General features: G+C 41.0%; 1 protein-coding gene across 1 annotated transcript; it reads right to left on the bottom strand.

Moving 5' to 3' along the window:
• Positions 1–1,842: 1,842 nt before the first annotated feature.
• Positions 1,843–20,694, bottom strand: LOC146975691 (TRPM8 channel-associated factor homolog). Its single transcript, XM_085794914.1, has 11 exons — positions 20,027–20,694; positions 17,084–17,300; positions 15,665–15,956; positions 11,166–11,467; positions 10,228–10,402; positions 9,576–9,670; positions 9,170–9,380; positions 3,992–4,228; positions 2,899–3,122; positions 2,691–2,804; positions 1,843–2,299 (listed from the first exon to the last, which is right to left on the bottom strand). Exons 1-11 carry the CDS (start codon positions 20,674–20,676, stop codon positions 2,057–2,059), a joined length of 2,760 nt encoding a protein of 919 aa, XP_085651040.1. The 5' UTR covers positions 20,677–20,694; the 3' UTR covers positions 1,843–2,056.
• Between the last annotated feature and the right edge of the window lie 3,819 nt (positions 20,695–24,513).

Raw genomic sequence — 24,513 nt, 5'->3', positions numbered from 1 at the left:
ATGTGTGTTTCACATTTTTACTGCGTATGCTCTTTGCAATTCTAATTTGTTCACAGCATTGTGCAAAAGAAAATTACACCACAGTCATGTATCTACTGTAATATTTGAGGAAGTTGACAGATTTGTTAGAAATTAAACCAATCAGCAAGCTAGCTGTAAATAAATAAATAAATAAAGTTCTGTTTTTTTTACTTTGTGTTTCTGGTTTTTCAGAGTAGCCTAATTTCCATCAGTTTTTCAGTGAAGATAGATTGTGTGAAGATGGATTGTGTGAACACTGTTGTTGTGTTAAGCCATATGTGACAGACTGTGAGAATATTTTTCCCCGGCACCTATCTATGTAGGCCTACCTATGTATGTATGTATGTATGTATGTATGTATGTATGTATGTATCTATGTATGTATCTATGTATCTATGTATCTATGTATCTATGTATCTATCTATCTATCTATCTATCTATCTATCTATCTATCTATCTATCTATCTATCTATCTATCTATCTATCTATCTATCTATCTATCTATCTATCTATCTATCTATCTATCTATTATTCTGAAATGCTACATTAGATAGATGTTTGATTTTTTTTTTTTTGATTCAGGTGGGAGCTTCTCACAGGATTTTGACAGAGGTCTATCTTGTTATTTTGAAACAAAAAAATATTTAGAAAACAAACAAACCCAGAATGAAGAAATTCGGTGAAAAACAAAAACAAAACAGAAAAAATACTCTGAAAAACAGAAAAGTACATTACTCAAAAGAAAAGGAGAAAAAGCAGCTTTTTTTCTATCAAAAATACTTTCGTAAAACAAAAAAAAGTTCTGTTTTTCTGATTACTTCGTGTTTCTGTTTTTTCAGAGTAATTTCCATCAGTCTTTCAGTGAAGATAGATTTTGTGAACACTGTGTGTTACAGTAAGCTATGTGTGTGACAGAGAATTTTTTTTCCTGCCACCTATCTATCTATCTATCTATCTATCTATCTATCTATCTATCTATCTATCTATCTATCTATCTATCTATCTATAGAGCTTTTATTCTGAAATGCTACATTAGATAGATGTTTTATTTTTTTTTTTTTTTGATTCAGGCGGGAGCTTCTCACAGGATTTTGACAGGGGTCTATCTTGTTATTTTGAAACAAAAAATTACTCAGAAAAAAGAAAAAAATACTTAGAAAACAAACAAACCCAGAATGAAGAAATTATCTGGAAAAAAAAAAAAACAGAAAAGTACATTACTCAAAAGAAAAGGAGAAAAAGAAGAAGCTTTTTCTATCAAAAATAGCCTACTTCCGTAAAAAAAAAAAAAAAAAGTCAAGTCGGAACCTTTAAGCAGGAAATGTTTCTACACGAGCCCATTTCGCCACAGGACCGCGGGTACAATGCAAAAATAAACTCCCTCCGGTTTCATCGCATAGCTCAACAACAACAACAAATCCAATTCTGGGTCAGGATGGAGCTGCTGGGAAAGTTTCTCCATCTTGGGTTTAGCCAGAGCAGACTCAGACACAAAGCTGCCAATGCTGGTACAGTAAGTAGGCCTACAGATGGCACTAATTACATTGATCTGGCTAGTACAAACAAATACAAATAAATACAATTTTGTTTTTGTTTTTTTACTGCTGGAAAATCATTTTACCCACGCTCTTTACTGTCCTGTAATTGTAAAGTAGGCTAGCTACTTCAGGCCGATCGATGCAAGACCGTTCTTCACCGGATGAGTGCATTCGAACCGGAAATTAGTAGTCTTGACATAGAAAATGGTTGTATGCAGCTAAATTTGTGTGTACTGTAATTTTATTTATAGAACATTTAATAATGCAGACAAATATATTGCATATTATTTATTGCACAATGTCCATGTTCTGACCTAATTTGTAGTCAAATAATCTAATATTTCTACACCATTGACATTTCCCTTCATTATTATTTGAAATAACTTCCACAATAAAAATATATCAGCCCAGTTTTACACATAGTTAATAACTGATTACCCGCTTATCAACTAACACCAATTTCTTTGCATTTCAGCCAGTCTGAAGCAGTCTTAAGTTCAGCCATACTGGACCATGGGGTGGTCACTCCAGGTCGGCAGGTTGGAGACTTTCTCTTCGGTGGCTGGTTTGATGGGCCAGCCCCAGGCCTTGAAGAACCCACACAGGTTCATCCCCAGTGTCTTGGAGAAAGTCTCCGCATACAGGTTCATCTTTCCTTCTTTGTCACCAGGAAAGTTGCTCATGCCATGGTAAGCTGCAAACACCTTCTTGAAGGCATCCCAGCCAAACTTCTCCTGGAGCTAAGTGTCAGAACAAAAGGGCAGAGACAAATGTAAAAAGAAACAAAAAGTGTTGTCCTTTGATTTGTCAGTCATTATTTGTGTTGACTTATTTGTAATGAGAAATTAAAGCAGAAGTAAGCGGAATGTTTGTATAAGTCTTAGTCTTATAATTCTTATAAGTCTTATAATATAAGTCTTAAATAGTTATATCTTCCGACAGCAATCACTTCTATAGAGTGTTTGGTCTGAAACACGGGTCTGTCAGTCACTCTGCTCTGCTGTAAAAGTACATAAATACCATTATACAGAAAGTCCTATGTCCTACAGTCCAATGTGACTGACAACTCAGAGTAGCAGCTGACCCTTATTGATTAAGCAATCATTCCTCTGTTTCTGAACTGTTTCTTACCTGCAAATATGTCTCCAAGGCCACCCACACTGCCCAGCTGTCGAGTTTCTTACCCCCCTTGACATACTCCTCTATTCGTTTCTTTCGATTTTCTGGAGTCAGATGTTCATGAGCCTACATGAAGAAGAAGGTTGTGAAACAATATAAGCCCAAACTGAAAAACTTTCTGAACGGACACTGGTCTCCAAACAAAACTGATTTACTCCACCTTTGCCCTGTTGATCCCCAGCACCTCCTCGTGCACATACACTGACCACAGGTTGCATGTGCACTCTGTGGTGTGCGGTGGGAACTCCCAGTATCCTCTCTGCTGGTTGTGTCCCAGTTCATGGATGGGGCCCCATATGCCTTTGCTTGTGGCGAGGTCGATGTTGATCAGCTCATCCACTGCAGTGTCGTGCATCATGATGGGGTAACCTGCATGCATCCAACCTGGGCAGAGGAAAAGTCAGTTGTGATACGCTCCATCTCCTTCTCAAGAATCAGAGGGCCTGTTCCAACATGCACGGCTCGATCACACTTACACGCTTGGGCACTTGGCGTGTGCGTTCATGGGCTTAGTATAAGTGCACAAATGTGTCCCATTTCTCCAACGACCAAAAGTGCAGCGAGCTTGATTTGCACTTTACCCACACTTACGTTAAGACCGCATCGGAGCGGTATTTGGCCAAGTATAAATCCCACCAGTGCAGTCACAAGCCATGTTAGGGAAGTGCCATAGAATACATTTCTGTAAAATTAATTTGACTTTCTATCTCAAAATTATGACTTTTTTAATCTCATATTTTATATTATTTTATCGCATATTTTTTAATCTCCGTTTTGTTGGCTTTAGGCTACATTTACTTTTACATCTGTTCATTTTTGACCTGTTAACAAATAATTATGAATTACCTCTATTGATAATAACTTATGTGAATATTTTTCATCACGCTCTGTTTAATCGTATGTGTTTTTCTTTATTCTTCTTTTTTTTTTTTTACTCACGCTTTGAATCTTGCACACTTTTGGAGTTGATGAGACTGTGATCCATCAGCACTATTTATTAAAACTGTTGCTGTGCTGTGTGTGTCGTAGTTGTGCAAGTCTGCACAATGGGACAGGCTGCACTTGTCAAGTTTGTCCCGATTTCTTTTAAATATCCCTGCGCGCTTGGCCACTTAAATAGAGTATCTTTGTTAATACATGCTTGCACACTATATGCAAATGTACGTTCCACCAGCAAAATGTGTGTGCGTAACCAAGCGCACTCAGCCAAGTGTGGAGAAATGGGACAGGGTATCCGAGCCAAACACACTCACCATGGGAAATCTGCACATCTGCCACAAAACGTTCTTTTCGGGGTAATTTGTGTGGGATGGCAGCAAGATCAGCGATTCCTCTCATGATGGCGTCCCAGTGTGCCGCCAACTTGTCAGGGTGCTCCAGGTCTCGAACAGCACTGGACGGGACAATGAGGATGATGTTGTCAAACTCCAACTCCGCCCAGGGAGAGGGAGAAGTGCGCAGCGAAGACCAGTCAGCTGCTGTTGTCACACCTACAGAGAACAAAAGGGATGGAAGAGATGTATTCAAAACTGAGCTTTGAATTGTTGTATTATTGGATTATTTTTTCATGCAACACGCCCCATGCTAAGATGAAAACAAACCACGAGATTCACAAACTGCATTCCACAGACTGTCTGTCATGAATCACTGTACAGCTTACGAATGTACTATAGGACCATACAGCTCTACTGCATCTACTGCAGAATAATGACGAATAATAGAAGCCAGGCTGCAATCATGACCATGAAAAAACAATGCACATGATATTGATATTAGCAAGTCCTTACTGTGATAGAGGTCAAGAGTATGAGTATGAGTGGCCCATTGACAACTATGGCCACTTAACAGGGAGCTGTGTTGAAATCTGTGTGAAAAAAGTGTGTTCACTGCATCTCTGTGTGAAGTATCAGTTTATAAAAGACACATGCGCAAGTAGATGAAAAATGTACTTGCTTTCATCCCTTCCCAGGAGATTCAACAATCTAGCCCAGGGGTGTCCAAACTACGGCCGGCCCGCGGTCCAGTTTTTATTGGCCCGCAGCAAATTATGAAAATATAATTGACCACGGCCCGCACATGAAGCTTGAACTCAACTCTGTTGCACTTCTCAGTTATAACACTAGATGGAGCCAGCGCTAGTGCTTCTCCACTAAACAAAATTAAAGGGATATTCCGGCGTAAGTTTAACCCATGGTTCAACGCACCGTAACACCGAGTTAGACCCCCCCTGGAGAGATGAAGTCTGCTAACCGCTAGCAATGACCGCACTATAACAAACAGCACAGTATACGGATCCACTATCCACCGATCAAAAAGCCACTTATAGCCACAAATAATGCTCAGAATAGCACCAAACGTTATCAACAGTACAAACAGGGTCCCAGCACATAATATGAGGCATCAAACATCTGTTAGCTTAGCCTGGTTTCTATTGAAAAGAGACGAAAACAACTCACTTTGCTCCAGTTATACGCTATGCAGCAACTTTCCGCGTAGAGTCCAGCACTCACAACACACACCGAGGCCGACTGGCAGCACAGACATCTGGTTTCAGTGGCCACCGACAGGCAGTGACCACCACACTGACCACTTGATTCCCCCATATCCTATATCTGTGATGTCTGCTTGTAGGTAGTCAGCTGGCGTGGAGGCGATTACCGAGTGAAGCAGAGTCCCGCAGCTAGGATGAATGTGTGTGTATTACTCCATATAATGCAGCCAAAGTCTCTATATATCTTGCCTATCAGTTTAGTTATTATCGAGTGTTCACAGGGAAATGAACGGAGACAATTACGTAAACAAGCGCGACATTAGACGCAACGTCACGTCACACGCGCGACCAGGACACCGTTCGTTGCTGGAAGAGACTGTAATTTAGTGAAGGAGACATCAGTTAATATAATACATCCATGGAGACATCACGGACATGGCTGAGATTATGGAGTTTGAGAACAACAACGACTGGTTTAATTTCGATGGGCGCCACTATCCGTTTGAGACCGAGTTTACTGAAGACAAGCTGAGGAAAATGGAGGAGTAAAGTGAAAGAGGGGCAGCTGCGGTGGAGGCTATGTGCTGGAAACGGAGGCTAAAAGTGACAGAGGGAGAGAGCTGGGGGCGTCTATGTGCTGGACCTGGGGGAATCAAGTGGTCAGTGTGGTGGTCAATCCCTGTCGGTGGCCGCTGAAACCAGATGTCTGTGCTGCCAGTCGGACTCGGACGTGTGTTGTCAGTGCCTGGACTCTATGCTGGACGCGGAAAGTTGCTGCATAGCGTATAACTGGAGCAGAGTGGGTGAGTTGTTTTTGTCTCTTTTCAATAGAAACCAGGCTAAGCTAACAGATGTTTGGTGCCTCGGACCCTGTTTGTACTGTTGATGATGTTTGGTGCTGTTCTGAGCATTATTTGTGGCTGTAAGTGGCTTTTTGATCGGTGGATAGTGGATCAGTATACTGCCCTGTTTGTTATGGTGCGGTCATTGCTAAAGTTGCTACAACTGGAGAAGCTAGCGGTTAGCAGACTTCATCTCCCGAGGGGGGGTCTAACTCGGTGTTACGGTGCGTTGGACCATGGGTTAAACTTACGCCGAAATATCCCTTTAAGCAAAGAAGAGCTTTTCCCGCGAGCCCGTACAGTTACCAGAAATGGCAGAACCGAAGAAACGCAAAATAGCAAGTGAGTACAGAAGATTTCAGACATGGTGGGAAAATGAATATTTCTTCAAAGAAATCAACGGAAAGTGTGTCTGTTTGATTTGCAATGAAGCTGTTGCTGTGATGAAAGAGTATAATGTCCGTCGGCACTATGAGACCAAACATCAGAGCTACACATCGTACACCGATGCTGAACGAATACAGAAAGTCAAGCAAATGGCAGCTAGCCTGCAAGTTCAACAACAGTTTTTTTCCTGTGCCAACAAAACACAAGAAAATGCCACAGCAGCAAGTTATGAAGTTGCTAAACTCATTGCCCAGCACGGCAAACCGTTCTCATGCGGTGATTTCATAAAGCAGTGCCTCATCAAAGTCACAGAAATAATGTGCCCGGAAAAAGTGCAGGATTTTAACAACGTGAGCCTGTCCAGAAATACAGTGGTGCGGCGAATCGAGGACTTGTCAGCTAACTTGAAAGATCAGCTCAGAGACAAAGCTTGTGCTTTTGCATTTTTACTCAATTGCATGTGATGAGAGCACAGATGCTACAGACACCGTGCAGCTGTTAATTTATTTGTGGGGAGTTGATAATAATTTTTGCTGTACGGAGGAGCTGCTTGATATGAAGAGCCTAAAAGGCACAACGACGGGCAAAGACATTTTTGAAGCTGTGTCAGATGCAGTTGAAAATATGGGGCTAAAATGGGACAAGCTCTGTGGAGTAACAATGGATGGAGCTCCGGCTATGACGGGTGAGCGCAAAGGAATGGCATCGTTGGTGTGCGCCAAGGTAAAAGAGAGCGGAGGTGAGGCTGTTCGAGTGCACTGTATAATCCACCAAGAGGCACTGTGCGCTAAGACTGTCCAGCTGGGCGATGTGATGAACACTGTTGTAAAAACTGTCAACATAATTCGAGCTAGAGGACTGTACCACAGAGAATTTCAAGCTTTCCTATCTGAGGTGGATGCTGAATACGGGGATGTGCTCTACCACTGTGACGTGCGGTGGCTCAGCCTCTCTGTGCTGCAGCGGTTTTATTCGCTGAGATCAGAAATCGACGAGTTTTTGAAAGAGAAGGGCCGACCGCTTCATGAGCTGAGTGACCCTCTATGGCTGGCAGACCTGGCATTTTTAGTTGATCTTACTCATCATCTGAATACACTGAACAAGAACCTACAAGGCAAAGAACAGCTGGTGCCACACCTGCATGCGCACATCAAAGCGTTCTGTGTAAAGCTCCGCCTATTTGAGACACAGCTACGGAACTTTAATGCTGCACACTTCCCCACGCTGTCTGAAATCAAGTCTGCGTTTCCAGAGGCCAACCTTTCTGCTAAAAAGGAAAAATATGTGTCTGTGATTGCATCTCTTGTGACAGAATTCAACCAGCGTTTCCAAGATTTTTCTGCCATTGAGAAAGAAATCAAGCTGTTCTCCACTCCCTTCATGGTGGATGCAGAAGAAGTGGAAGAGAGTCTGCAGTTAGAACTCATTGAAATGCATTGTGATGATTCTCTGAAGAGTCAACATCAGCTTTTCTCCCTCCCTGACTTCTATCAGAGTTTGGATAATGCCAAGTTTCCTATGATGCGACGCCACGCAAAAAGAATGATGAGCCTGTTCGGCTCAACATACATATGTGAACAAACATTTTCTCTGTTAAATCAGAACAAAAGCAGACTGAGAACCAGAATGACTGATAGCCATCTCTGTGAAGTCCTTCGTGTCTCAACCACCAAACTTTCTCCTGAGCCATCCTGCAGTCCAAAGCACAGCACTGCTCCCACTGAGTGAATGTTCTTTACCGGTGAGTTAGAAATGTGTAGGAAAAAAATGTGTTAATATGTCACCAGTGTGTGACCCGGCCCTTTGTTTATTTTTCTGTATTTGGCCCTCACTGAAAAAAGTTTGGACACCCCTGATCTAGCCTCTAAAAAACAACTGTTCACAAGTGGCAAGTGACTCCAACGACTGTCGTTATAACACAATAGGGCACTAACGAAGTTGAAACCAACTTTCCACCAAAGACAGTCACTCAAACGACTGTCGTTGGCACTTGGAGCACAAAAGGGAACCAGTGGCATCATCAGCCTTGTGAACGCCCACACAAGAGGTTAAATACCTGGGTCTCCACACCAGATAGTTGGACCAGTCCCAGCCTGGTCAGATGTGTACATGAACTGATGAAGCCTCTTGGATGAGAGGTGAAGCGTCTTCCTAGACAAATAACCAAGTCCAGTTGCTTTCGATTGAAAACTCCTTTGAGATACTATGATCTGGACAAATGAGAATATGCACAGGCTTCTTGCACTGACTCAAATTTTAGGAGCAAATATTTAGGGGCAGTCTGGAGCCCTGACCTAGAGACTAGCTACTGTATCTAAAGAACAAACTTTTTTATACATATCCATTACCATTACAGGGTAAAGCCCTGTCCCTTGTATTAAAAAACAGCCAACAATTAATCACCTTGACCTCATGGATTCATACCTGAATACTCTATGAAGACTTTCAGGACACTTTATCACCACAGAGTTACTACAGAAACCAAAGCCACCTCCACACACACATGAATACCACTATTATGACACTCTTTCTAAGACCCAATAACGACCCAATCCACCCATCGACTTACCGTCCGATCTTATTAATCAATACCCACCTAAAAATGATCGCCAAACCTTCAGCTGGGGCCACAATAATCACAAAATATCACTTCACGAAACGTCACTCTCCATCTACGTACAGTATGACAGGTCTACCCTCCAAACACTGACCTGATTTGTAATACGGGGCAGAAACAGCCATCTGCACTATGACCTCCGGTCCCTCCACTTGTGTTTTGGGCGGGGCCACCAGGTAGACGAGCCCCCCCCACAGGTTCCACACCTGCATCGTCTCCGAGGTTATGGGGAATCGTTTGTAAACCATCGGCGGTCTCTTTAACTCCTCAGCTTTCAGTTGATCTGTCTGACAGCCGATCTGGACCTGAGGAAGAAAAAGGAAAAGCTGCATTATTGGATATCATTTATTAGTTGATTTGTTAGAAGGTGGATTTCTATTATAACCTAAAAACCTAAACTTTACTTTCAGCCTTATTCTCACTTGAATCAACTGTGAACACACCTGAACTCAACAGTCCACCTGTATTATTTGTCTAATGTTTGATTTTGCAGACTGTACCTCCCACCCGCTGTTGACGATGTCTGCAGGTATGATCACGTAGGTCTTCATACCAGGAGCGAGGTAGAGACCTGTACTGACCCACTCCTCCCGTTCTAACACACACACACACACACACACACACACACACACACAAATAAATACAAAGCAGCAGCAAAGTTACACTCAGTGATTTGCATTTTCAAACTGATCTAATCACAAATATATTCAATACATATTTCAATCAATCAATGAATCAAATTTTTTATTCATATAGCACCTTTCAAAGCAAATAAATGCCGTTCAAAGTGCTTTACATTTTGATTGAAAAAGTGTATATATATAAGAAGTGAAACAAGAAGAATGACGTGGAGACTAATGCACCAAGATTAAAAACGACAATAAAATATAGCAACAGTAATAAATCAATCAATAAATAATAATAATAAAAAAACACAATAAAATATGATAAAATATAAAAATTTTAATAAAATAGAATAAAATACAGGATAGAAATATAGGACAAAATATATAAACACTCAAAAGAAAGATAATAAGAGAGAATAAAGTAATAAAATAGAAGACTGTAAAACTGAATAGAATAAAATAACTATGAGATAATAACATAAAAGCCAGATTAAAGAGGTGGGTGATTTGTCAACAAGACACTGACCGGCTGTGTTAACGTTAATCATGATCCTGTGGTTGTAGACGACCGGCATCAGCTGGTTGTCTTTGATGAGGTGAGGCAGGAGAGCGTCGGGGTTTGAAGAAGCTTCATACAGCTCTCCCCCCACCGTGAGGAGCAGGTGCTCTTTGGGGGTCTTCACAGGGCTGCTGCCGGAAACCTTGACAGAAAATCAATCATGATTATATTGTACAAGGTTTATAGCTTTCATTTCATTTTTTGATTTATTCCATTTATGGTATACATACTTCACATGGTTGCACATATTTACATAATAGTCACCATAAATGAAAAGGAGCAGGATGAAGAAAAACTTATAGTACCTACCTGCCCCTCTCTATTGTTATAATTGCATTGGCTTACTATCAACACCAATATTATACTCTATTTAAAAAAAAATAAGGATGATGAAACATATAATAATAACAAGAAAACAAACAGGCAAAATAGCAGTGGACACCATTCGTCTATCTATCTTTTCTTTTTTCCCCTTCTTTTTCTCTTTCTCCTTCTTCTTTTTTGTAGGCGCTTATCTTTTCTTTTTAAAACATTTTCTTTAACTGAGATATACTTGTACAACTTTTCAGTTCCTTGCTTTGTGAATGTCATAGTTTTACACCTGCAACAGAAATTACACATTTGTTTTAAGCTTAGCCTTGCACATTTATGTTTAAAATCAAGCTTCAGTCTGTTGTTGTCCTCTTCCTCCAGTTTGAACAAGTTCTGTAAATGTTCTGGTAATGATCTGTTCTTTGCTTTATACATTATTTTTAAGGTCTGAAGTTCTATTAGATCGGCCACTTTCAATAAGCCTGCAGAAATAAAATTAAAAAAAAATCTATTTGAGGGTTCTCTGTTGCCTCCCTTGTGAATAACTCTTACTGCTCTTTTCTGTAACATGATCATGAGGAGTTTATTTTCACCTGTGGCATTCCCGCCCTCAGCACGACATCCGTGAGCGTGGACAAGACCTGTGTGTAGGCGGGGCAGCAGTGAGCCTTCAGGCTTAAGTAGGTGCTGCAGTCTCTGCCCAGCTTCTTCAGACATCCCAGCTCGCCCTCGGTGAGTTCCCTCCCCTCGTTCACGTGGCCGGCGAAGCGGTGGAGAAGGTGGCGGAAGTGGTAGCCGTCCTCGGCGGCTTCACAGGGCTCGGGGGCCTTGAATAAACCCCCACTGATTGTGTCTGCCATTATGCTCAAGCCCATTTGGTTCAGAATCTTGTTCCCTGAAAGACATTGAAGCAAAAGGATTACTTAGCACCAACCAATCCGCTCTTCACCAGTACCAAAACATTGAAATTCGAAGACCTGGTCAATTTCAACACTGCTGTAATAACCTATATGGCAATAAACAACCTACTTCCACCCTGCATACAAAAGCTGTTCTCAACTAGAGAGTCCCAGTATGACCTCAGGGGGACCTGCATTTTAAAGCAGAAGTAAGTGATATTTTTGTGTTAATATAAGTCTTAAATAGTTATATCTCCCGACAGCAATCACTTACATAGAGTGTTTGGACCGAAACACGGGTCAGTCAGCAGTGTTGGTAATAACGGCGTTAGAGTATAACGGCGTTAGTAACGGCGTTATATTTTTCAGTAACGAGTAATCTAATTAATTACTTTTCCCATCGTTACAACCCCGTTGCCATTACTGAGAATGTGAAGTGGCGCGTTACTACAGTTCGGTTGAATGAAACGCAAGGTGGTTTCGGCCACACATCAGCTGCCTCAGGACAGGGCATGACGGCGAGTTAAGGTAACGCAGCTAACGCAGCATCCGAGACCGATCAGCTGTGTGCCAGTGCAGCCCCTGGGACACAGCTCCAGAGTCACAGTGAGACACACAAGCACCCACTCCACCGAGCAGCAGCGGTTTGAGTCCGACAGACGGACTCAAATCCACCAAAACGGTAAACACAGCTGATCGACCGCTCTGGGTAAACACAGCTGATCGATCGAAAAAAATGAATTTACTTTCCGTCATTGAAAACATGCAGGTTCTTGAATGTAACTCGGTTAAGACGTATCCTCAAGATTTTTTTGCAGTTCTGTTAGGTCAAAGCTGCTGTAGCTGCTGACATCATGCAGCATGATGATGATGGTAAAATTTACAGATAAAAAAAAGGAAGTAGTGGAGCTGTGCGTAAAGCCTATTCAATCAACCTTTATTTAGTGGGAGCATTGGAAAAAACAACAACAAAAAAAAGTTTTAAAGTAATGAAAAAGTTACTTTCTCAGTAACGCATTACTTTTTGGTTTAAGTAATTCAGTTACTAACTGAGTTACTTTTAAAATGAAGTAACTAGTAACTGTAACTAGTTACTATTTTTCAGTAACTTGCACAACACTGTCAGTCAGTCACTCTGCTCTGCTCTGAGCCGAGGAGAAAACTTTTCTCGTATCCTACAAGTTTTATCCAATGAGGAGAGAGAACGGCATGCAGGGCTGTGTGTACAGCCAAGGGATGCGCGTGAATGTGGTGACGTAGGGACGAGGACAGATCCATGACGAGGGCGGGGGCTGCTAACTCCGTCGGCTGACAAGAAGTTATGGTGCGTTCAGGGCAGCCCGTAATTCGTGTTTTTCCGACCTGTGAAGTCGTACCAGTTCGATCTGGTACGAGTTCACGGGTTGGAAGTTACGAGTGGCCGTTATAGTGACTTTCACAGGTAAAACAGGTCGGAGAAACGCGAGTTGCGGTTGCCTGGAACGCTACAAAGTCGTAAGTCGTGACTTGAAGCTGTAACTTACGGTTTCAAAAGCCTGCCTGGAACGCAGCATTAGCCAAAACGACCGGATCGCTTACTTCTGCTTTAAACAAACCAAAAGCAAGGACAAATACTAAAGCCAAATTCATTTCTGTTATTGGAGTAAAATTATGGAATAGTCTTGACAATGAATTAAAATCATGTACAACTATTACCCAATTTAAAAGGATGTTTAAAATCAATGTATTGAATAAATATTTAACACTTGGATAAAGTAAGTTAATTATTATTACTAAATGATGGTTCTGCTTGTTTTGTTTTGATACTATTCACTTTACTTACTCTACTCTTCGAGTGTAATCTTCCTACAAATTTTCTTTTGTTTTGTTATTGTAATTTTTCTTCCTATAAATAGGGTAGGCAATGGCATTAATAAGCTTTGCTTCTGCCTTCGCCCTTTCGCCCATATTGATCATGAAATTTTGACGAATAAATCAAATCAAATGAAAAAAAAAAATGAACCTGACTTAATCTGCTGTGTTGAAACTTTTAAATTCCAGTCTGCAGGTCTGTTGGTCTGTTACATTTCTCACACTGCATATTTTATCTGTGTTTTACAAGTTGTCATTCTCCACTTCCCCCTCATGGTGTCCTCAGTGCCTTGACTTCCTCACCAGCAGCTCGTACTGTAATGATTACTTCTCTACCATTGGCCTACCACCAAGCGGCAGATTTCTGAGCAGCAGTTTATTCTATTTTTCAATGGATTCTTTATTTCGAACATATTTAAAAAACGAATAGACATATTAAACAAATAACATGTGTTTTAGTGTCCAACAAATACAAACAAGACCAATATTCAAATCAATAAACAGTGTATGCTAGAAAAGGAGCAGGAGGAAGCCAAGCCAGGTTTGTTTTACTCCCTGATGAACGTGTCGTAGTTATTTCAAACTTGTTATTGTGACAATGCCAGATTAAACCAGCACTAAGTAACTTTTCAACCTTCATAAAATATTTTCATAACTTTTGTGATGATACATCGACTTACAACAAGTTGAATGACACCTCTGTCGTGGTCTGAGGGGGTCTGTATCTCTTTCTCTGGCACTAAGCAGCTTTGAGGAGCATGGTAGGAACCCGGCTCTCACTTTACTTTCACTTTCACTTTTGCGAGTCACAACAAGGAAGGAACAGGCAAAACGGCACTTTAGCAATGGATTATGTTTGTGTTTTCACTTTGAAATGATCCACTGGAAACAGAAACTTAGTTTTGATGTCTTCTGTTAATTTTAATACAGGATATTTACAGGGCTTCACGCTAGTGTTCATGGGAAATGGAGTCTTCCTTCAGGCAAAACACTACCGCTTTGGACCACAGGTGCCGCCAAACTCAACCAAAACTGAAAGTTCTTTAGTACTGCTTTAATTAAAGCAGAAGTAAGCAATCCGGTCGTTTTGGCTAATGCTGCGTTCCAGGCAGGCTTTTGAAACCGTAAATTACAGCTTCACGTCACGACTTATGACTTTGTAGCGTTCCAGGCAACCCACTCGTGTTTTTCCGACCTATTTTATCTGTGAAAGTCACTATAACGGCCACTCGTAACTTCCGACCCGTGAACTCGTACCAGATCGAACTGGTACGACTTCACAGGTAGGAAAAACACGAGTTACGGGTTGCCTTGAACGCACCATAACGTCTTGTCAGCCAATGGAGTTAGCAGCCCCCGCCCTCGTCATGGATCTACTGGTCGTCGTCCCTACGTCACACAGTCCTTCATGCCGTTCTCTCTCCTCATTGGATAAAACTTGTAGGATACGAGAAAAGTTTTCTCCTCGGCTCAGAGCAGAGCAGAGTGACTGACAGACCCGTGTTTCAGTCCAAACACTCTATGTAAGTGATTGCTGTCGGAAGATATAACTATTTAAGACTTATATTAACACAAAAATATCGCTTACTTCTGCTTTAAAGGCATTTAATTGACCCAAGAGAGAGTGCCTTGGAGTTTTTCTCTGTTTTTAACATCTCCAAGTTTATATTAGTTTACATTTGGTTGTTTTGCTGCTGTCACTGCCACTGGCGTGACATCAAAGTTTAGTACCAACAGGAAATATCTGTCATATTATCTGGGTCTGGAAAATTTCTCCTGACTCTCTGTAGCAAAAACAAACCTCGTCAGAACAGCTCATTAGAAACCCCCTCCCCCTGCCAACAACTTTCCAAGTGGCACAAAGGGACTGTCAATGTGTCTGGCAATTACTGTGACTTTCTTAGTGTGAAGGTCACAAATTCCATTAAACTAAACTGTCTGTCTGCAAGTGTTTTCAGAATTAAATGTAACCCTGTGATTATTTAGAGGTACTGTAGAGATTAAGAGACAAAGACAACTGATACCCATGTAGCACTCCATGCATGTTCTTTGATGTAACCCTGTGATTATCTTTCAGGAGAGACTAGGCTACAACATAGAGGCTACTAATTGATGCCTTGAAACACCGGTGTTGGGCTCAGCTTTTAACATATTTGTCTCACACTGCAGTCAACAAAACATCATGCAAATCATGAAAACTGCCTCTGTTTGAGCCACACCTGCAGCCAGCCAAGTCTCCTGCCTCTGTCTTTCAGAGAGTATTGTCTGGAATATACTTTGCATACCTTATCTGATATTATATCAATGCATATTTAAACCTGGCAGGTGGTGCATTATCATACCTTCAAACTCTGTCAGTGCGTTTTGCCCACTGTGCGAGTACTGCCAGTTCCAGGCGTGCCCGCCGATCAGCAGGCCGCCTCCCTCTGCCACAAAGTTTTGGATTTCCTCTGCATGTTGATCGCTGTACGCCGTGCACACAAACACACTCAGGTCCTTTCTGAAGCTTGTCTTCTCACAGGATAACCCCGACTTCATAAGAACCTCGAGGGCGTGGTTGGGCTGGACACCAACGAGCCCCTGTCGGCCTTCGTCCAACCAGTGAAGGGCGTTGCTCCAAAATGGAGCCCAAGTCTGTAATGACAGGAATTAATTGAAAAACAGCGGCAGCAGCAAATCACGTGAAAATGTTTTTGGCAAACCCCACGCTCATCATTTAGCACATGAGCAGCCAGCTGCTGCTAGTGGTCGGATGTTAATGTGTAAAAATGGAGTCCAAGTCATATCCATCTATCAAGCGCTCAGCTTCTTTCTTTCTTTCTTTCTTTCTTTCTTTCTTTCTTTCTTTCTTTCTTTCTTCAAATGTGACAAATAAAACACACACACACACACACACACACACACACACACACACACACACACATATATACATATACTATATACATATTTATTTATTCACCCCCTATACTATAATACTGCCTTTTCTCTTTTTAGCTTCCTAGATACTATATCATTATGTAATACGTTTTTACTATGCCACAACTAATTGATTGACTAGTTTGATTGATTAAGACAGAAAACTTAAAGGGATAGTTAAACATTTTGGTAAATTGGCCATAACTCTTATAGTCATAGCAGTAGGTTCATTACCTCTAATTGTCGGTGCAAGCTATTTTTAGAACGGCGGAGCAGAGCCGTGAGCTGCTCAGAGCTACGCTACGGAGGCTAATGGGATTTCTTGGTTTCCCTCATCAAACTCATCAAATACACAATCCAACAACTCCAAAACGCTCTGGTGGACAAGTTGTGACCTGCACATTCACCACGCTATGAGATAATAACAGAACGTTACCAGACAGAGTTGTTTTAGAGGGAAATTCATGCAAAACCGCTGATGCGCGTTCCCGTCGGGAGCAGTTTTTCGGCAAGCAGTCTCTGCATTTCCCTCTAAAACAACTCTGTCTGGTAACGTTCTGTTATTATCTCATAGCGTGGTGAATGTGCAGGTCACGACTTGTCCACCAGAGCGTTTTGGAGTTGTTGGATTGTGTATTTCATTAATTTGATGAGGGAAACCAAGAAATCCCATTAGCCTCCGTAGCGTAGCTCTGAGCAGCTCGTGGCTCTGCTCAGCCGTTCTAAAAATAGCTTGCACCGACAATTAAAGGTATCAAACCTACTCCTAAAACTATAGGGATTATGGCAATGGGCCAATTTGCCAAAATGCTGAACTACAGTATCCCTTTAAGACCGGTCATTACCTCTCGTCCCAGAAGTCCTTCATGACTAATCACGACGACACGTCCCTTCCCGTAGTAGGCTCCTGCCAGAAACACGCGTCCATCCTCAGATTTGCCGATGGGGAAGGTCAGAGGGCCGTGGACCAGGATCTCAGAAGCTACTGTTCCACCCTGGATGTCAAAGTCTGAGACCCCCTGGAGGAGGAAATCCAAGTCGTCCTTAAAGTCCTTACCGGTCCTGTGTGAAAAGGGGGAAGAGGAGAGGACAGAGAGGGATACCGCATATAAAGTTACTCTGTGACATGCCAGGCTACAGGATGAGACTGTTTTTTTAAGTATATTTTTTGGCATTTTTGCCTTTATTTGTCAGCACATAGTGAGATAGACAGGAAAGGGGGAGGCAGAGAGAGGGGGAATGACATGCAGGAAAGGGACGCCTGCGTTGAGGACTGTAGCCTCTACATGGGGCGGCCGCCTTAACCACTGCACCACGCACCGCCCCAGGATGAGACTGTTGTTCACTCATGATGGACAAATATACACACAGACACACACGTAATCTGTATGTACTCTAGAGCTAGACTTCAGCTCTGTATACTACCTATCCTACCAATCAATCAATCAAATTTTATTTATATAGCACCTTTCAAAGCAAATAAATGCCGTTCAAAGTGCTTTATTTTTTGATTGAAAAAGTATAAGAAGTGAATCAAGAAGAATGACGTGGAGACTAATGCACAAAGATTAAAAAACAACAATAAAATATAGCAATAGTAAAAAAAAAAAAAAAAGAAATTTAATAAAATAGAATAAAATGCAGGATAGAAATGTAAGACAAAATATAAAAACACTCAAAAGAAAGATAAGAATAAGAGAGAAGAAAGTAATAAAATAGAAGACTAACTGTAAAAAGCCAGATTAAAGAGGTGGGTTTTTTGTCAACAAGACACTGACCGGCTGTGTTAATGTTAATCATGATCCTGCTGTAACATGTTATGTCAAAATGTCATAAGAAAAAAAAAAAATGTTATGTTAAAATGTAAAAAAGAAAAAGAAAAGATTATGATGAAGATTTTATTCTGTGGGTAGGCTAATGGGGGCGGGACTAGATAAGCTTTTGCTTCTCCCGCTTTCCCTTTCCCATGTGAATTGTATGATTTGAACTAAGATGAAGTGTGATGATGATGACTTAATTGACATGCCCGAAATAAACAAAAAAAAAAAAAGAATTAAAGACCCAGTTTTGCTTCAGCGTGATGATCAAGTTTAACTGACAATGAATTCTTCTCACCATGTTAGCATCTGAACAAATACATTGAGTTTAGACGCTGACATGCAATTAAAGTTGTCGTAATACTGTCGTGAACACGTTTTGTTTTTCTAAATGTACAGATAAAGAAGAGGAGAGTATTACCAAAATCAAAATTTTTAAGATTTCTACAGGTGCGGGATTGGATTCGTAACCAAACACGATCATATGGTTGGTCTCTGTTATTAAGAGACAGTGGCTTACTGTAAGTGCCTTAGCCCCCTGGGGATATGTACTGATTTGCATATTGTACTCCTGTTGTCGTCTGCTGCTTGTTGTTATGTCATGGTTGTTGTTTGTGTGTTTTTCTCTACGCCAGAACTGCTTAAACTGAATTGCCCCCGGGGACTAATAAAGTTGTCTGAACTGAACTGAACTGAACTGAACTGAACATATCCTGCAATCCCTGACCAACAGCTCCATCTAACAAAGGCATAATATCTGCCAAATATATGAAACTCTCATCTTTACAGTTAGCATCTCTTGATGCATTGACGGACGCAGGCTGATCTGAATTTAAAAATTACAGATACTGAATGGTCAGACATATTTTCCTCATCAATTTGTGCCAGACATACAGTAGCCTTCTTCAATTTAAAGTAGCACACAGGCTGCACTTGTCCAAAGCCAGAATCGCAAAGATGTATCCAGCAACGGATAATAGATGCAAATTTTCACCTGCAACATGAGCTCATAGATTCTGGTTTTGTCTAAGACTATCAGGTAACCGGTCATCCATATTCGACATATCCCTATCCAAGATATTTAAAAGATCAATAAACCCAAACCCTCTCACGGCCATATTTGGTATTCAATGTGAGGACAATCCTCTTCCTATAGGGCACAATCTGATCGCATTGCTTTTGTCGCCCTCTTAGCGAGAAGAATAATTTTACTTAATTGGAAACAGGCTGCCCCGCCCTCCTACAGACATTGGGTTAGAGATACACTACAACCCCTGAAGCTAGAAAAGATTAGACTGGCTCAACAATGTCCTAATGATAATTTTAGCAGGAAAAAAGTTTGTTCTTTGCATTTCTGTTTAAATGCTGTTACATTTGGTTTGGTTTGGCATCACTGTTTGGTTTGGGAATGTGTCTGCGGAGGAAGAGAGGCAGCTAAACAAGGTGGTACGCACTGCATCTAAAATCATTGGATGTGAGGTTCCATCCACATCTGAGATCTATGAGGCCAGACTGCAGAAGAAAGGCGTTAAGATTTTAAAAGACCCCTCCCACCCAGCTAACTGCCTTTTTAACTTCCTGCCCTCACAAAAAAGACTGAGGAGCATAAAATCCAGAACAACCCGACTCCAGAACAGCACATACCCACAAACTGTCAGACTCCTCAACACCTCAGAAATATTATTTTAAATACCATAGTCCATTTAGAGGGACAGAGTATTGTTTTAATGTGCCATATTTATATTTATCTATTGATTTATTGATTATCTATTTATTACTGTGTGCAGTGCACTTTACTCTGTTTTTATCATGTACTGTACTGGGTGTATGTTGTGTTTTTATGTCAGTGTGTGAAGCCCACTGAAACAAATCCCAATCAACAATGTTGTTGACATGGCAATAAAGTATTGAAACTTGAAACTTGATTTTCAATTGTGAAAACCAATAAAGAGAAGTAGAGTATACACTCACGCAACAGCCATCCAGGAGGAAGGGATCTGAGGATAGACAGGCAGGTAGTCTTTCTCCCCGACACGCCCAGAGAAGTAGATCCCTGCTACGCCAGAAACCTTATTTCCCCCAAACTGAAGCAGCACGTTCTCCTTAGGGTGCTCTGAGGCCCAGTGCCACGCCTGACCCGCGATGAGAACTCCTCCTCCGGCTTTCAGGAACGCCACCAGGTGCTTCGGGTCTGCACCCACACTGTAGGCATCTGTCACATACACACCAACGCCCCGATTGTCACTTAAGGCCCCGACAACACTGGCTTGGAAGCTGGCTTTGCTGAGGTTATCAGCGACTGCTTTTACGTTCCTGTGGATCCCCACAGACAGGTTGTCAGATCCATCTCCTCTCAGCCACGTCAGGGCGTTCTCTACCAGAGCAGGGAAATCCGTCAGGTAGGCCTCATGACCAAGAACCACAATCCTTCCACGGCCGTAGAGAGAGGCGGCCATCAGGACCTGGCCTTTACTGTTCATGACCAAAGGAAAGGCGTGGTCTCCGGTCAGAACCAGATCACAGGGGGTCCGGGGTAAGGGACGAAGATCCAGCTGTCTCAAGCCTCTCATCAGCGACAGGTATGACGCTTCAAGCTCGTTCTTGGTCGTCTCGTTGGACATGGTGACGAGGGTTGATGCTCTGAAAACTGATCGGGAAGACGATGGCAGCAAAGCAAATCACACAGATTTGACAATTGTTAGATGTCAGATGTCAGGCTGACCTGTTGGAGTAGAAAGAAAGAAGAATAAAGAATAAAAGTTTGCAGTTTTTAGAGAATCTAAAAAGCCTAAAAAGTGGGAATGAGTAATGATCAGTGGTGGACAGTAACAGAGTAAATTTACTTGAGTACTATCCAGAGGATTTGTACTTTACTTGAGTATTATATTTCTTTGGTACTTATTACTCTTACTTGAATACATTTCCAAGACAAATATTTTTACTTTTACTCAAGTTAATTTCTAGGAAGGCTGAAAAGTACTCGTTACTTTCAGGTCTGCTCTTTTTTTTTCTCTAAAATCCTATTGGACACAAGCTGTGTTTGTCAAAGAAGGAAACCCTAACCCCTAAAAGCAGCACATCAGTGCAGGTGGTTTCAAAGAGTTAATTCTCAGAAACAAGAGTTAAAAGGTCCTTAAATTCATTTAGAAAAAATTATACAAATTCATTGATGTCAAAAATAAGAAATTTACGCTTACTCTTGCTTTTACTTAAAGTAAATTTAAAAGCATGTACTTTTGGATACTTAAGTAGCTTTAAAAGCAAGTACTTTTTTACTCTTACTTGAGTAACATGTCGACTGAGCTACTTTTACTTGTAACGCAGTAAATTTGGACCAGTAGTATTTGTACTCTTAAACAAGTACTGGAGTCGAGTACTCTGTCCATCTCTGGTAATGATTCACATAAAATCAAAAGGTACCGCAGGTTCAGGTACGATCACACCCTTTTGTCTGTGAGATAGTGGAGAATTGTCTAGCTGATGCAAACACAAAATGTGTAAAGTCTTATTTTCTTGTAGAACTTCTCACAAGCACATTACAGTAATAGGTTAGGGTTAGGGTTGGGGAGATCCCATTTACATTGCCATTAAAGAAGACCCCTCAATATGCCGGCTCTGCTTGTTTACACTGATCCATAACAGCGACTATTTAAAATTCAGAAAAACACACAAAAAATACCCCAAAAACAGGTATCATTGCATACCGGTACCGCTTCCCAGGAACCAGGTATTGGTGCTCTATTGGTTTAAATGTGAAAGGTACCCATCCCTTTGTAAATAAAGTGACTGTTTACCTGAAAGTGAAGTGGTGCTCTGCAGGCAGGCGTCTAAGTCAGATAACTACCCGACAGGACAGTTGACTTATATACAGTCGGTGGCTGCTGCAGGAATGAGAGTGAGAAGAGGGAGGATGGGTTGTTGCAGGCCCAGGTCAGATAACAGAGCATAGCTTGGATGACTAAAACAACAATTTACAGGAAGTTGACAGATATCTTTGTCAGAAATCAAACCAATCAGCAAGCTAGCTGTATGACATAAGCATATTGCATTCACAGAAAAAAAAAGTTCTGTTTTTCTGATTACTTGACCACAGTGGTCAAACATTTCTTGCAGGTGGGAGCTTCTCACAGGATCTTGAGAGAGGCCTATTATATCGTTACAGTTTTTTATCAGTCGCTTTGGTGCTTTTCTCACATCACTATTAACGTTTGCACAACAGTTAGTGCATTTCTCAAAACAATTAGCACAAACTTCAAAACCAAGTGAAAAACCTGCAAAAGCGCTCAAAATGGATAGTTCACTCCTCAAAAGCAAGTATTCATGTCAATGAAACTGTCAGTGTGTCATCAAAATGAGAAGTCCTGACACCGCTGTCTATGAACAAGATAGTCAAATGGCTTTGCATGTTTTCATTATGACAGTTAAGTGTTTTCTAATGCGAAAAAGTCAAAATCAAAATCAAGTCAAAAACCTCAAGACAGCGCTATACTACTTGTACAGCCATGTGAAAACTACAGTAAAGTTACATTTTACTGTATTTAGTGGAGTAACTGATACTGAATACATATGTTTCACATTCTTACTATTATGCTTTTTGCAATTCTAATTTGTTCACAGCGTTGTGCAAATGAAAAATACACCACATACAAGTGACGTATTTACTGTAATATTTGAGGAAGTTGACAGATGTCTATCAAAAATTAAACCAATCAGCAAGCTAGCTGTATGACATAAGCATATTGCATTCACAGGAAAAAAAAGTTCTGTTTTTCTGATTACTTCCTGTGTTTCTGGTTTTTCAGAGTAATTAGGGTCCGGGCAGCGCAGCTGCCACGACACTATTGTATTCCTAGGAATTCTTCTTCTTCTTCTTCTTCTTCTTCTTCTTCTTCTTCTTCTTCTTCTTCTTCTTCTTCTTCTTCTTCTTCTTCTTCTTCTTCTTCTTCTTTCTTTCTTTCTTTCTTCTTCCAAGGAAGTCATACTTCCCATGGGTGAAAACTCACCAAACTTCACAGAAACATCCAACCCCATGCCAGATTCACTCAACTCCAAGGACAAATAAGCGTTTAAATTTAAAAACTTTTAAAATTCCTACCAAACCAACGGTAGATGCTACAGTGTTGAAACTTCACCACAATGTCGCCTCAATACTGCTGAAACTTTTGTCCACTTAAACTTATTACAAATTATGAAGTCCATCACTCTGTTTTTTTCAATAACTGTAAAACTTTTAAAATGTATCTCCTCCCACAATTTTTGCTCAATTGACACCAAACTTGCTACAGAGCATCTCCAGACCGTCCTCCACAAAACTTGTTTCTCGGATTTTTGATTAAGCAAAAATTGAGCCTACAGTGCATGAAAACGTTTGACTGTAAACACTACTGTAAACATATACCATCAAATTCTTGATAAATACATTTTCTATCTTCCTGAAAAAAATGGGAATATTCTGGAGTCATGGTTGATGAAGTTTAGCAAATATCAGAATTTTATCTCAAAAACTGAATTTTCTAGAACATTTTGAATTCTGCTCTCATGGGAACAACTGCAGTCAATGTGAGACTGGAATTTATAAACATCCTATTTTCTCTTATGAAGCAAAACACTTATCATTAAAAACAAATCACCAACATTTCCATGCTGTCAAGATGCAATTTATGTATTATCAGATTTTTGTTTAGATGACTGAATTTCTGAAATTTTGACCATTTCATCACAACAGCTGCCCGGGCACCGACTCACCTGAGTGGATAAATGAAGCTACACAGCAGGTCTCACCATCAGCCAATTAGCTCAGCGAGTTAGGAGCTGGTTCTTGGTGTCAGAGATTGTGAGTTTGAGACCCAGCAAGGGTGATGATGATGATGACAGATCAAAATGTCACATGTCCTCAAGCTGTTTTGCTAAATTGCAATTTATGTATTAACAGATTTTTGTTTAGATAATAGAATTTCTGACTTTTTGAAATCTGCCTTGACAACAGCTGCCCGGGCACTGACTCACCTGAGTGGATAAATGAAGCTACACAGCAGGTCTCACTACCAGCCAATTAGCTCAGCGAGTTAGGAGCTGGTTCTTGGTGTCAGAGGTTGTGAGTTCGAGACCCAGCAAGGATGATGATGATGACAGATCAAAATCTCAGTTGTCCTCAACACGAAACACAAGACAATGGTCCTAATGGTGGCATCACAGCAAGCCTCTAAATTTAAAAGTCCAAATAGCTTGGACTGGACCATGTGCGAAGGCTCCTAACATCTTATAGTAGATGTTTGACAAATACATGTCATTATTTTACCTCAAAAACTGATTTTTCTTTTTACTGTGGTTTCAAATCTGCCTACACGACAGTGAATGGCTTACTCAATTTGTGAAGCCACCATTGAATGCCACTTGTCAATTAGCTCAGTGTGATAGACAATGGTCTATGGTTCCTGAGGTTGTGGGTTCAATCCTCA

Source organism: Trachurus japonicus, chromosome 13 (assembly GCF_045865225.1).
Source record: "Trachurus japonicus isolate A0001 chromosome 13, Traja_1.0".
Classification (NCBI taxonomy): Eukaryota; Metazoa; Chordata; class Actinopteri; order Carangiformes; family Carangidae; genus Trachurus; species Trachurus japonicus.
The sequence above is the reverse complement of the archived record's forward strand: the minus strand, read 5'-3'. Positions and strand labels throughout refer to the sequence as shown.

Bases quoted from the DNA above. Each gene is read 5' to 3' on its own strand.
- LOC146975691 (XM_085794914.1), bottom strand. From the start codon at position 20,676: ATGTCCAACGAGACGACCAAGAACGAGCTTGAAGCGTCATACCTGTCG. The intron at 9,381-9,575 runs GTACAGTCTGCA...TTTCTTCCTCAG, and splicing joins TCGTCAACAGCGGGTGGGAG to GTCCAGATCGGCTGTCAGAC. The intron at 3,123-3,991 runs GTGAGTGTGTTT...TCCTCTGCCCAG, and splicing joins AGATGTGCAGATTTCCCATG to GTTGGATGCATGCAGGTTAC.